Below are 15,335 nucleotides of genomic sequence, written 5' to 3'. Positions count from 1 at the left end.
ATGGCGAGAACTATGCTCAATGAGGCTAATATTCCTAAGTACTTTTGGGCGGATGCGGTTAGTACCGCGTGTTATGTTATGAATAGGATTATCATTCGACCTATTCTTAAGAAAACACCGTACGAATTGTACAAAGGAAGAAAGCCAAATATTTCCCACCTTTACGTCTTTGGCTGTAAATGCTTTATTCTAAATAATGGAAAAGATAACTTAGGCAAATTTGATGCTAAGGCTGATGAAGGAATCTTCTTAGGCTACTCTTTAACTAGCAAAGCTTTTAGAGTATATAATAAACGCATCATGACTATGGAAGAAAGTATTCATGTCGCTTTTGATGAAACTAACCGTTTTTGTGCTAGAAAAGATTTTGATGAAAATGTAGAAAACTTTGATTCACTAAATTTGAATGGTGAAGACAAAGAAAAAGATTTAAATGAAGCCTCTACAAGCTCAACAAAGGATAGTGTTCAAGTTGAAGAAATTGAACCATCACAAGCACAAATAAATGCACTTCCAAAGGACTGGCGTACTTCAAAGGATCATCCTCTAGACAACGTCATTGGTGATGTTTCGAAAGGGGTAACAACTCGATCCACTTTTAGAAATTTATTTGCATATAGTGCTTTTGTTTCTCAAATTGAACCATCTACCATTGAGTCCGCAATTGATGATGAACATTGGGCTATGGCAATGCAAGAGGAGCTTAACCAATTCAAACGAAATGACGTTTGGGAATTGGTGCCTAAACCAAGTAATCAAACAATTGTAGGAACAAAATGGGTTTTTAGAAATAAACTCGATGAAAATGGTACAATTGTTAGAAACAAAGCTAGATTGGTAGCTAAAAGTTATAATCAAGAGGAAGGCATTGATTATGGCGAAACTTATGCTCCCGTAGCTAGATTAGAAGCTATTAGGATGTTACTTGCTTTTGCATCCTCTTATAACTTCAAACTTTATCAAATGGATGTTAAGAGTGCCTTTCTTAATGGTTTCATTCAAGAAGAAGTATATGTTGAACAACCTCCCGGTTTTGAGGATTATGAAAATCCTAATCATGTTTTTAAACTCAAGAAAGCTCTTTATGGTCTTAAACAAGCTCCAAGAGCTTGGTATGAACGTTTGAGCAAGTTTTTAATAGGGTTTTAGAAGAGGGAAGGTTGATACAACTTTATTTATCATGATTGAAAACAAAAATATCCTTTTGGTACAAGTTTACGTCGATGACATAATATTTGGTTCAACTAACGAATCACTTTGCAAGTTTTTCTCAAACCTCATGCAAAGTGAATTTGAAATGTCCATGATGGGCGAACTCAACTTCTTCCTTGGTCTTCAAATCAAACAAGGAAAAGAAGGAACTTTCGTTAGCCAAACCAAATATTGCAAGGAATTGCTCAAAAGATTTGGAATGGACAATGCTAAGGCAATGGACACACCAATGAGCACTACTTGCTACCTTGACAAAGATGAACAAGGTAAAAACATAGATGTAAAGAAGTATAGAGGCATGATAGGATCATTACTTTATCTAACGGCAAGTAGGCCAGATATCATGTTTAGTGTATGCATGTGTGCGAGATACCAAGCTAATCCTAAGGAATCTCACTTAAGTGCGGTGAAAAGGATTATGAAGTATCTCATAGGAACATTAAATGTTGGATTGTGGTATCCGAAAGGATCCACTTGTGATTTGATTGGTTATTCCGATTCCGATTTTGCCGGTTGCAAATTGGATAGGAAAAGCACTAGCGGCACTTGTCACTTGCTAGGAAACTCTCTTGTTTCATGGCATAGTAAGAAACAAGTAAGTGTAGCCTTATCTACCGCCGAAGCCGAGTATGTAGCCGCCGGTAGTTGTTGCGCCCAAATTTTATGGATGAAACAACAACTTGTGGACTATGGACTCATGCTTGATCACATTCCTATCAAATGTGATAATACTAGTGCAATAAATTTAACCAAGAATCCGGTTCAACATTCAAGAACCAAGCATATTGAGATTAGACATCACTTCATAAGAGACCATGTTGAAAAAGGTGATGTGGTTACTGAATTTGTCGAAACTAGTAAACAACTAGCGGACATCTTCACTAAACCTTTATGTAAAGAAAGTTTTTTTTAACATCCGAAATGAACTTGGTATCTTGGATTCTAATCTAATATGATTTGTTTGAATTCATTGTATTTATATTGCTATTTTTGTATCTCTTACTAACTTAAGCATTGGAGATATCCAATTAGCCATTGTTTTGTAGGTTTATGAGTTGATGAATGAGTGATTAATCTTGAGGTAGATTGAAGAATTTGAAGATTATAAACAATGGAGGATCAACAAATTGAACTTTATAATGGTTTAAGTGAGTATATACATGATGGAACTCAAAGGATTGAAGAAAGAACCACCAAAGGATGAAAATTTGGTGATTTTGGGCAAAATGATGCATGTTGCATCGATGCAACCAAGCTTTGCATCGATGCAAACACGACCAAATTGCACAAAAACACGTGAATTTGGCATTTTTGAGCAACAAAATCCCACTTTTTCATCATCTTCAACCTCACAACTCATATCCCCACATTCAAACCTCCATAACCTCCAAAACAAGCTCACATATAGCTTCATACAACTCACAAAACTTTGATACCCACTACAAACAAATTACATATTTGAAGTCCCCACATTCTCCTCTACAAAACCCATAAAACAAAATCATCCACAATGCCTAGAATCAAGAGAACCATCAAGAAGTCAAAAGGCTCTTCAAGTGTGGTTCCACCTCCAAATGATCATCCTTTGGCAAGGTACTTTGCCTCTAATGAAGATCTTCAATTCTATGAGGCAAGGCTCGACGGAAGAAAGGAAATTCCTCCGAGGTATTTGGATCCGACCCTTCTTGTCATTCATAACTTTGATACTCTTAAGGCTATTCTAGTTCATCAAGGCCTCATGGATTTTGTTCAAATTAAGAGTAAATATTATCCGGATTTAGTTGCCATAGCCTATAGTACACTCATGATTGAGATTGATGAGGAAGATGAATCAAATTTCACATTATTCTTCAAGATAGGAAGAAAGGATTATAGGCTAGATGGTGATGAGTTAGCCACCATTTGGGAGTTGCCAAATCAAGGTGACTTGTTTCAAGGTGGTAAAACCCCAATTGATGAATGGGGTTATTCAAAGGACAATGCCATGCATTTGTTCAATCTTGTACAAGGAGCTCATTCCAAAATTAGTTGCAATTCAATGAGTGCGGAACATAGAACTTTGTTATATCTAGTCACCTATGTATTGCAACCTAGAATATCCGGGAATGCGAATGTAAATGATGAAGATTTGATTGTCATGTGGGCTATGATGAATGGGATTAAGATTAATTGGCCATACTTTATAGTACAACATATGATTAGGCTCAAGATGAAGGATAGGAATGGTGGATTAGGATTCCTTTGCCTATGGTCTAAAGTCTTTGATTATGTTGGTATTAATATATCAAATGAGATTGCCAAGGAAGTACCACCTCAATCTTGTATCAACACTCATATTCTCAACAAAATGGGAAGAAGAAATGTTGATGAACAAGGTCCTCAAGAGCAAGCTCCTCCACAAGCACCTCAAGCTCAAGAACCACCCTCCTTGGTTATGTAATGAGAGAATTACAATCCATCAACCAAAACATCCAAAGGATTGAAGTAGAGCATGGTAGGCAACTTGAAGCACTTAATCGTCGTGTGTCTCGTGTAGATCATCGCTCGGGTCGCTTGGATCGTCGTATTGATGACTTATATGAGCATTTCGGCATCCACCTACCGTATGAAGAGGATACTGATGATGATGAAGACCAAGATTGATTGTCTCCTCTTCATCAAGTCACTTTTTATTGCTTTATGTTTATTTGATTATATGAACTGTTAAACTAACTCCTAGTAAGCTAAGGATTTCTATTATGGTTTAAATACTTTGATATTTCCTTCATCATTTTATTTAATGATTAATGCTTGTATGCTTATTTGGTGAATAACTCAAAATAGGCTTGGTACCCCTATTTTAAGTTAATGTGCATGCCTTGATATATTTCACTTCTTTAGGGGGAATTATGCATGCTTGTTATATATAAAAAGAGGAAATCAAATTCTTTTTGAAAGGGGGAATATCTCATCCTTGAGATTAATAGAGATATTGAACTTAAAAAAAAAAAATTTCATTGTTTTATGCATGCTTCTATGACACATTTCAAACTCCTTTCTTTTTGATAATGTCAAAAGGGGGAAGAAAAGTTTGAGGATATTTGAAGTTTTGAACTTTTGAAAAAGAAGAAGTTTGAGGATTTGAAAAGAAGAAATAAGTTTGCGAAACAATGATTTCAAAAAGATTTCCGCTAAGCAAAAACTTTTGATATCTAAATCGTTTTCTTTGATAAACGCCCTTTAAGGGAACAAATGCACATATTTAGGGGGAACTCCTGCAAAAATTTTTTTGTGAAGTCTTCTCCAAAGCTTTCTATAAAACAAAGTGCATTATTGTTGCTTTCAAAATCATTTATAAATGCATATCCTCAAAATTGGTTTGTCATTATCAAAAAGGGGGAAATTGTAAATCATGTTGCTTGTATGCGAAGTTTGTATTCGTAGGTTTTGATGAATGACAAACCAACAAACGACATGAAAGACAAACCAACAAACAACTTGAATGAACAAGCATGTTGAAAGATCAACCAACATTCAACGTTGAGGAATGAAGAGTTGAAAGCAACACAACAACAACAAGAAACTCAAGTCCACAACATTTGAAGACAAGTATAGTGTCTTAGGACTTAGGTAACTTCTTGTTAAGAACCAATTGCTAAATCTCTCAACACACACTCACAAAATGTTTTGATGCACATCTTGCAATTCGATGCTAGCCAAATGGTTTAAAAACTTGTTTTCAAAGGTACAAAAGCATAAGAATTGACTCCAACAAGTTTAAGATCAATCCTAAGTATTTTGAAGTGATTTTAAGCCATTCTTTAAGGTTTGCATCGATGCACACTCATCTTGCATCGATGCAAAGCATGCGACGACTTGTTGCATCGATGCAAAGATGTTTGCATCGATGCAACCTAGCTGAAAATTCAAATTTCAGCTTCAAAGACACATTTGCATCGATGCAAAGTGTTATGCATTGATGCAAATGATTCAAAAACATAAAAAACGGCTAGTTTTGACAAAAAGGCTCCATCCCATTAACTCCCCAACGTTTCTAAGGTTTGGGGAGTCTATAAATAGATGGATTGAAGCCTTATTTCATATACGTGAGTATTTGCAAACTATCTTGTTCATAGTCTTTCATTCTACACATTTTTTAAGGTGTTATAATACACAATTTGAGAGAGCAATATCAATTGGTTCAATAGTGCTAAACTTGTAATCATACACTCTTCTAGAGAGTACTCATTTCGTCTCAACAATTCTTTGAGAATTGTTTTCTTGTACACTTTGTAAATTGGAGTGTGATCTCCAAGGTTGAGTCAAGAGTTATAAACACTATAGTCGGTGAGGATACCAAAGAAGTATACTAAGTACTCAAGGCAAATCTTAGAGAAGGTATCTCTAAGTGGAGTGGGTTAGTATACGAGTGGTGATCATATACCGTGAGGTGTTAGAAACTAAGGACTCGGATTGTAAAAGGTTTTGCGCGAGCACCTTGAAGCTTGGCAATAGTGGAACTTCTCAATAGCGATTGAGAAAGAAAGTGGACGTAGGACAAGGATTGTGCCGAACCACTCTAAATAGCGTTTGCATCTCTCCAAACTCATCTCTTCAATATTATTGTCTTTTACCTTTGAGCAAATAAATTGTGATCGAAAAGTAGTTTCGTAAGTACTTAAGGAATAGCTTAAGTCCGATTGGTGAAAAGCTTGATCAATTTATTTGAGTTGGTGTCTATTGGAAAGTAAAAGCTCCTTATAAATGCTTAGCAATTGAGTTAAGCTCTTGGAAAAATACTAGTACAATAACACTTTTGTATATTGTCTTTAACTTTCGCAAAAAGATTCATTGTTGTTGCAATACTCAATTCACCCCCCCTCTTGAGTAATTGTGTATAGGTTCTACAATAATGTTCAACATACAGCCAAAAAAAATATCCATAAAAAAATCAGCAGCCAAAAAAATTTAACCATCAGAAAATCAGCAACATCATTCGTTTTCCATAATAAGCAACATTCTAAAAAATCAGCAACTCAAAATAAGCAAACATTAATAAAATCATTATTATTAAATCAGCAACTCAAAATTAAACCCTACAACTCATAATTAAATCTAACTCAACAACTTATAATTAAACAAGACCAGGCCATCAGAAAATCAGCAATAATATCATTTATTTTCCATAATCAGCAACAACATTTCAAAAAATTAGTAATTCACTAAGTAAATATTAACAAAATTATTATTATTAACTCAACAACTCACAATTAAACCTAACTCAATAACTCAGAATTAAACAAGACCATCAAAAAATTAGCAACAACATCATTCATTTCTCATAATCAGCAACAACATTTTAGAAAATTCAATAATCAACAATAATTAACCAGAAGTCAAAACAAAATAACAATAATCCATTTCTGTTAACAACAATGAACAATGAACAAAATTAACTCAGAAAACAATAATTAATCCAGAAAAATAATAATCAACAATCAACATAATTAAATCCAAAAAAACCGCATTAACTCCCAAAAATAAAACTGAAGAAGCAGTGTAGGATGGAGGCTTACAAACTCAGAAATTCAATAACTAAGCAGAAATTAGCAAACTCAGAATCAGAAAGCAGAAAATCAAATAAAAAGTACAAACGGAGAAGTGAGTTCGGACAGAGAGCAACAGACAGTTCGAAGAGGAATGTTGGTCTTGGACAGACACACACAGAGCTCAAAGAGACGACGATCGATTTAGCAACCTTAGCGACGGCAACGCCACCGGGTCAACACGTCCTTCATGCGATGGTAATGAGAAGAGGAGCGATGAGAACTGAGAAGAGTTCGACGATGTGATGAGAAGAGTGCGATTTGTCCCTGCTGGCAGTGACAGCACCCTCTACCGGAGAAGAAGAGTTCGCGATGAGGGATGGTGATGGTGGCTAGCTAAGCTTAGGGTTAGGTTTCACCATTTCAGAGAGTGAAAGAAAGGGGGTGCTTAGGTTCTTCCTTCTGAATTTCTTGTTTTAAACAATTACAAACGGCGTCGTTTTGAGTGATGCACCAAACCGGAAACCATGAAAAAATATGGTCGGTTCTGATGGTTCATCGGTTAATCGTCGGTTCGATCAGTTTTTTGACCGATTTTTTACAGGATGATTTTATATCTCAACTAAATCCATTAAGTGATCAATTCTCAGTTAACCCGGTTGAACTGGTCGGTTCGATTTGATTTTTAAGATTATGCCTTTTTTATTGCACATGCAAAATTTTAAACTTAACGGGTAGATAAAAATTGTCAATTTTTTTTCCAAATATTTTTGAACATTTTTATTATAATATAACAATTGATACACTATCTTTTATTAATTTAAATTTTTTTAAAAAATAATTTTATGATAATATAAAAAATTTTATAAAAAAATCTAAAATTAAATCCTTGTTAAATACAAAAAATTAGCATAAGATAAATAAAAAATAAAAAATAGGGTTATGTACTTTTTTCATCCCTAAAGTCTGGGGTGAAAATCAAATTCGTCCCCGACTTTTTTTTTGTTATTAAAATCATCCTTAACGTTACAAAACGTTATAAAATCATCCTTTTGTCCATAAACAACATTTTTCGGATAATTTTACCCTCAAATAAAAATAAAAAATATTAAAAAAGAAAAACCACCCCACCCACCCCTTACCCCCCACCCCTTTCACCTAAATCAGAAAAAACAAAAAAGAAAACAAAAGACACAGAATAAAAGAAGAGAAAAACAGAGAGAAAGAAGAAAGAAAAGGAAAGGAAGAAGAGGCAGGTGACGGCAGGAAGGAATGCAACCGCCACTGTCGCTGTTGTGTTGTGACGAGAACGAGAGAGAGAGAGAGAGAGAGAGAGAGAGAGAGAGAGAGAGAGAGAGAGAGAGAGAGAGAGAGAGAGAGAGAGAGAGAGAGAGAGAGAGAGAGAGAGAGAGAGAAGAGTGACGACGAAGAGCTGCTCTATCGTCGTCGAGCTTCTGATGGTGAGGGGTTCTACTCTTCTCTCTCGCTAGATCTGTCCTCTCCTCAGCCATAGCTGCGATGGCGACGGCAGTAGCTTTCCGTGTTGTCGCTTCTTCCTCCTCTTTTCTTCAACCGCGACGGTGATGGACGACAGCAACACCACCCCTCTTTTCTCTTTTTTCTCTCTTATCTCTTTTCTGCTTTTTCTTTCTTGAGTTTGAAGTATGGAGTTTTCAATTTTCTTTCTTGAATTTGAATGTGATGTTGTTGTTGTTGGATTTTTGAATCTGAATATATTGTTGTTGAGTATTTTGTGTTAGTTTTATTTTATTTTTTTGAAATTAAAAAAAAATTGTTGGTGTTGTTGTGATGGATTTTTGAATCTGGATATATTGTTATTGTTGATTATGTATTGGCTTGGTTTGATTTTTTTTTTAATTAAAAAAAAAAAAATTGGTATTGTTGTTGTTGAAGATTTGGGTGGAGAAAGTGGAGTAGGGAGGAGGCTGACACTAGAGTGAGGAAGGTAAAGAGAAAAGACGATAATAAAGGGTATTTTAGTCTAAAATTAAAAAAAGAATAATTTTATAACATTTTATAACGTTAAGGATAATTTTAATAATAAAAAAATGTCGAAGACAAATTTAATTTTTACTCAAGACCTTAGAAACGAACAAAGTATTTAACCAAAAAAAACCTACGTAAAATGTATGCAAACAATGAAAAAGCTTTTATGTAAAGAAGTATATTAGCGGTATAATAATTGATATATCATTTTCTGACTTTAATTTAAACTTTATTTCTAATTTATTTGTCCCAATTTTATATATAATGTTTATAAAGTATTGTCAAGTATGCCCCCAAAGCTAACAGCCTAACACCGTCTAAATCAATAATGGCAGAAGCATTTTGTTAAACATTTAAGAAAGTTTTGAAATTACCCTTATAAAATCATTTTACTTTGACTCAAACACAAAAAAAATGCAATTATATAGAATTTCCAAACAAATTAAGATTTTAGAAGAATGGAAAAGAAAAGGTTTGTAGGGGTGTAAGTTACCGAACCGAACCGAAATTAACTGTAAAACCGAGTCGAAATTTACAACAACTGAATACAAAACCATAAAAATTGATTTTTTGGGTTTTTTTCCGAATTAAATCGATTGGTTCGGTTCGGTTTTTAGTTGGTTTGGCAGAAATCGAACCGAACCGAACCAATGAAGTGGCTTAGTAATGCAATGTTTTATTATGTTTAGTTGTTGGAATGAGTTGAAATTGTGTTGAATTTGGATGTAATGTAATGTTATTTCAGTTTATTGATTGTTTTGAACATCATTTTACTGAGATTAATTTTCTATTAGTTAGAATTTAAAAACTGAAAAAATCAACCGAACCAAACCGCTTTTGGTTCGATTCGATTTGATTCGGTTGTTGCACAGATAATAAACCAATTAATTGGTATTCTATGAAAACTGAATAGATCGATTCGATTAATTTTTGGTCCAAAATCAAATCAAACCGAACCGATAAAACGCCTAAAGATTTGTGGTGTAAAAATTCAAAATTCAACTCTACAAGTATTTTTTTTCTTCGATTTTCTCTAAGACCGACTCAGCAGAAACTCTAAACGTAAAAGTGTATAATTTATTTTATCCCATGTACCGTACCCTTAAAAATCACAAATTTTATAAATCCATCCATAAAAATATCAACCATATTAGGTATAAACAAAATTAGCAATTAAAACAAGTCAGCGTTTAAATATTTATTGATATATAAAATACATATTAAAAATGAATGAAAGTATATATGTATTTACATATTGATTAATTTTTGTAACTAATTTAATATATTCCAAATATTTTTGTAAAATATATAGTTTTCGGAGCAAAAGCTATGCATTATTATTATTATTTTTTAAATATTTTTCTTTTGTTTGCAAACCACCATTAGAAGATTGTGTTAATTTGCTTGCTTCACCATTGGTAGATTCATATTTACTTTGTTCGAATTTCCTTATATTTGCCATTTTTTAAAAAATTTTTCACCAAAAATTGTAATAGTTTTGGTCGAATGAGTTTTTTGTGTTTGGGTATTATGGTCGAATGAGTTACTAAAAAAATATCAAACATTCTATTGGATGTTTTCCTGTGAAGCCCATTTGTTTTCTCCATTTTGTTTATGAAAAGCTTAAATACCAAAAACAGCATTGTGAAGCCCAGTATTACAAATTATAAGAAAACCATACAAAAAGGTTCGGAGAAAACCACATATAAAACTATAATTGTCAGAATTAAACCGGTAATCGAACCAATCAGATTACTGATTTATTAGTTTATTAGTTTAACGTTAAAATGGTAAAGCCGATCTCACGTAAATAAAAAATAAAAAATAGTTAAAAACTTAAAATTAAAATTTAAAATACATATCTTCACTAATATTTTATGAAGAATCAAGTCTCAAATTCTAAAAATAACTAATATAAAAAAATTATAAAATTTATCAGTAATACTACAATAATATATTAATTTGACACAATAAAAATAACAATTAATTCACAAAACTTATCATCTAACTATAATATCAGTCGATTTTAATACTAACATCAAAACAAATAACTTTAATCACAATACTAGTATTGAAATAGATCAAGAAGATTAATAAATTTTTAATGAAATTTATATTTATATTAATAATGGTAAATAATTAAAATATAATTAATTTAAAAATAAAAAATACAAAATTAAATTAAATTATATATTTATAAAATTATATAATTGAATGTATGCTATATAATTAATATTTGTCACCTATAATGTTAAGAACCATAAAGGTTAAGTGGCAAGTGGATACCTCAAAGGCTCTTGGTTTGAAACTTGGTGGAGAGATTTTGAAAAATTTTACAAACAGACCAGTTTAATTAGACTAGTTTGTACTAGTTCTAGTTGATTTTGACCAATTTGCTCCGATTCTTATCAATTCACGCAGGTTTTTTTTCTTGGACGGTTTAAAGAGTAAATTGAGCAAGTTTAAGATTTGGTTTACTGGTTTTTCGATCAAACCGGCCAATCCGATTCGATTTTCATAACTATACATAAAACATGCATGCTTGGTCGCCGAGGCCTTGATCAGATAGCAACTTTGTTTGTCTCACTTGGAGCTACACCGGGTTCAAATTCTCATGAAAGAATATAGAACCATGCTAATAGAATAATAGTAGAGGTGGGTGTGTGAGTTGGTCTATGTTGTGTAAGACAAACAAAAAAAAAAAACCCATACATGCTTGGTTCATTTGTAGTATTTTGCAGTGTTTTGTGTGTGTAAAACATAGAGTAATTAACCAAATCTATTTTCGAGAATTTTAAAAACAGATATTGTTGTCTTTGAAAAAAATTAATATACATATTGATCTTCGTAGTCTTTTTTTCGTTGGCCAAAATAATTTTCAAAACAATTTTCGGCATGATTCACTAACGAAAAATGCTGAGTTAACGCTTTATCTTGCACATGTGGTTGTTAAATATACACGTGTATGTGCGACGTCTACGTATGCGAGGAGACAAAACAGTTATTGACTTTTTTCTTCACTTTCTTAATCATATTCTTCATTCACTGCACTACTCTTTTCTTTTTCTTCCTCCTCTTTTCTTTATCCACTCTTTTCCTTTCTCATCCCTTTTCTTTTATCGGCAATTACCTTTTCGATTGCGATTCTGTCACCCCACTCACCACCGCTGCCACTTTCTCCCTATCCGTCGACCACTGGCTCTTTTTTGACGACCTCGCCTAAACACCCGACTCTTTCTTCTCCTCCCCTTCAAAATAAACATTAACCTCAATAAAAAATGTTACAATTATTAATAATACAAAACTCCTATCTTTTTTAAATCTGTACTTCATGCTGTATTCCTTTGAATTTTGATTTCTTTTCATTCTTAAACTTATACTTCATGTTGCATCTCTTCAAATTTTGATTATGTGAAAATTTATTTTTAAATTCTTAACTCCTATATTTGGTATAAATTTATTATTTTTAATTATCAATTTAATTTTTTTAATTTAATAATTTAATAATATATTTTTAATTTATACTTTTAAATATTAATAACTCCCTATCAACTAAAACCAAATCCTCTAATATTTCTCTTCTAAAAATGTTGGCTTTGTTTGGCCACTTTTGTTGTCTCATCTTCATTCCCTTTTGACTCTTTTCACACCGACGAATTGTGGTTGCAAAATCAATTTTAGAAATAATCAAAACTAATTAATTAAAAAGAGAAAACAACAAAGACAAAAGCAAGCCGCCTTAATTAAGTGACAAAATTATCAAAGGGAGCCGAACGAAAATTTCTTCTTTGCTTTTACATGAAAAGTACAAAGAGATATCTCCAATACTACAACAACATGCAGTTCAGTTTCATGAACTAATTTCTAGGATAAAATTTAACCCACCGACCCATCAACATTTAGTGGCCAACTTGCTATTTTACACTTACCAAACCAATAATAACTTACATTTATACAGATGGAATCTAATAAAAAATACTAAAAAACTTATAAAATTTATTATTTTTAACTAATAATTAATTATTAATATTAAAAAATATAAACTAAAAATATATTATTAAATTATTAAATTAAAAAAATTAAATTAATAACTAAAAACAATGATCAAAACTAATAAATAATAACAAAAAATAATAAATTTTAATAAATTTTAAATATTTTTTTAATTTAATTTTTATATATTATTACTGAATAAAATTTTGTTAACAGATAACCTTTTTGTATGTTTCCTAAAGTATCTACAGATTAAGGATACATCAATATATTATTAAACTTACTATTTAATATATATATATATATATATATATATATTAAATTAAATAATTATATAAAAGATTTATATGATAAAAGTATTAAAATTAAATTTTTTATATATTCCAAAAAGATACGAATATTTTTGTATGCATGATAATGTGAATCGTAGCACAGGGAAACTTATACTAGCTAGCATTTGCTAATATATAGTAGAAGCCTTAAACAATAATTTGTGTGCTCAATAACATTATCAAAAACAAAACCTATTGATATACATACCCCAATTTTTACTATGAATGATACACGTATATTTTCTAGATGGTAAAAACTCAAGTGAAGTCGACTTCACGTGAAGTTGATATTTAAGAGCCGTTAAGTTGATATTTAAGAGCCGTTAGATGAAAATTTAGTTAAATCAGTCAAATCATCTAACGGCTCTCAGGCATTAACTTCACGTAAAGTCGACTACACCTGAGTTTTTATCTTTCTAAAAAGGGAGAAAAAGCTTGAAGACAAAAAAAAAAAAGTAAAAAGGGTTAATATATAGACACAAATTCATTATATATATATGAATATATATAATATTGATAGATATTTCCAACCATACAATAAAATACTAGAAAGCAAGAGAATCTCCTTCATCATCAGGTTTAGGAAACTCATTTAAATCAGGTTTCTGAAGGAGAGAGGAAGTTGATGAACAATTATTAATATTATTGTTGGAAGATGCATGATTAAGTGCTGTTTGGAGAGCATCCACTCTTGCTCCAACTTGTGTTGCTCTTTTGCGTATGGAATCTGCTGACATGTCGCATTCTGGTTCCAAACAACCACCATCCTTGTTTCCTTCATCTTGAAACAACAACTCCGGAAAGTTGAGCCGGGCCGAGGGGCCTCGGAGGTAGAACACGGCCGTGTCGTATGCTCGCGCGGCCGCTACCGGTGTAATGTACGAGCCTAACCATATTCTTGACCTCTTGTGAGGTTCTCGAATCTCCGCCACCCATTTTCCCCACTTCCTCATCCTTATCCCTCTATAGGGTTTGTTTGATTTTTCTTTTTGAACTTTTGATTTCGTCTTACCAGGACTTCTGTTATCACTTCTACTTCTATTATTTCTATTCCGACTTATCACTGATGAGTTAGTAGAACAAAAATAATTCCTATCTTCCATGTTTAGAAATCTATGGCTACGTACTATATATAACATCAAACCCTATCTAACAAAGTAACAAGCATGTGGGTTATGTGGATATTTATAGGGGTATCAAAACTTGAAGGGAAGATTATTCTATTTAGACCTAGAACAACAACAATGGTTTCTCCCGGTGATACTATATTTTTTTTATATCTATGAAGATGGATGGAAAATATTATCATTATTGTATTTATATAGAATGATAAGTAGTTTGTAGGGAAAGGAGAGAGAAAATGAGTTTTCAACGTGTCGTGTTGTGGGGGTTGCCACGTTGATTTTAATTCCTTCGAGATAAATTAAATTCAATGGTGGCCGACACAAAACATCACAAGTAACCATCTCAACTATATCTACATATATGTATACATACATAAGTATATATATATATGAACAAATTAAAATACATTCTAATAATAACATTAAATAAATGAAAGCACACCCTGCTTTTGTGTTTTCCTAGTATTTTTTGTATGGTATATTATGGCAAATATGTGGTTTCTATGAACATACAGTAGAAAGAAGAACAAAGCTTGAGTCTTATTTAATTTAGGGTTCATAGTTGTTTTTTTTTTCTTTTTATCATGTATATATATATATATATATATATATGACAAATAACCTTTATATCTGGGTGGTTTTGATTGAATCACCATATATATTGATATTCAAAAAATAATCATATTAATATATATATATATATATATGGTAGCCTTTGGTAGAGAGATAGAAACGGAAAGACTAAGAATGAGAGACAGAGACTAAGAGAAAGGAATTGAAATAAATCTCAGTATTCTGTTTGGTACAAAATCGGAGACAGGAATTGAAACAAGAATGAAATTCTAATTTAATTTGCACAAAGGGTAAAATTGGAATTAATTAATTGAAATGAAAGTATTTTAGGTATAAAATGTTATTAAAGTTTCGGTCTCCATCTCTAAAAATTTCAGTTTTCTGTGTCCCTACTTTTTGGAGGTACTAAAATACTGAAATTTTAGAGACAGAGACAGAAATTTTAGTACCAGTCTCTGAACTAACAAATACAATACTGAATCTCAGTCTCTCAGTCTCTGTCTCAGTAGCTCAAAACAAACGCTACTATATATATATATATAATCACCATATATATATTAATATTACTT

General features: G+C 32.0%; 1 protein-coding gene across 1 annotated transcript; it reads right to left on the bottom strand.

Moving 5' to 3' along the window:
- Positions 1 to 13,542: 13,542 nt before the first annotated feature.
- On the bottom strand, positions 13,543 to 14,357 carry LOC112697814 (ethylene-responsive transcription factor ERF011-like). The gene has a single exon (XM_025751149.3). It carries the CDS (start codon positions 14,206 to 14,208, stop codon positions 13,615 to 13,617), a length of 594 nt encoding a protein of 197 aa, XP_025606934.1. The 5' UTR covers positions 14,209 to 14,357; the 3' UTR covers positions 13,543 to 13,614.
- Positions 14,358 to 15,335: the final 978 nt, after the last annotated feature.

Source organism: Arachis hypogaea, chromosome 16, assembly GCF_003086295.3.
Source record: "Arachis hypogaea cultivar Tifrunner chromosome 16, arahy.Tifrunner.gnm2.J5K5, whole genome shotgun sequence".
NCBI lineage: Eukaryota > Viridiplantae > Streptophyta > Magnoliopsida > Fabales > Fabaceae > Arachis > Arachis hypogaea.
The sequence above is the reverse complement of the archived record's forward strand: the minus strand, read 5'-3'. Positions and strand labels throughout refer to the sequence as shown.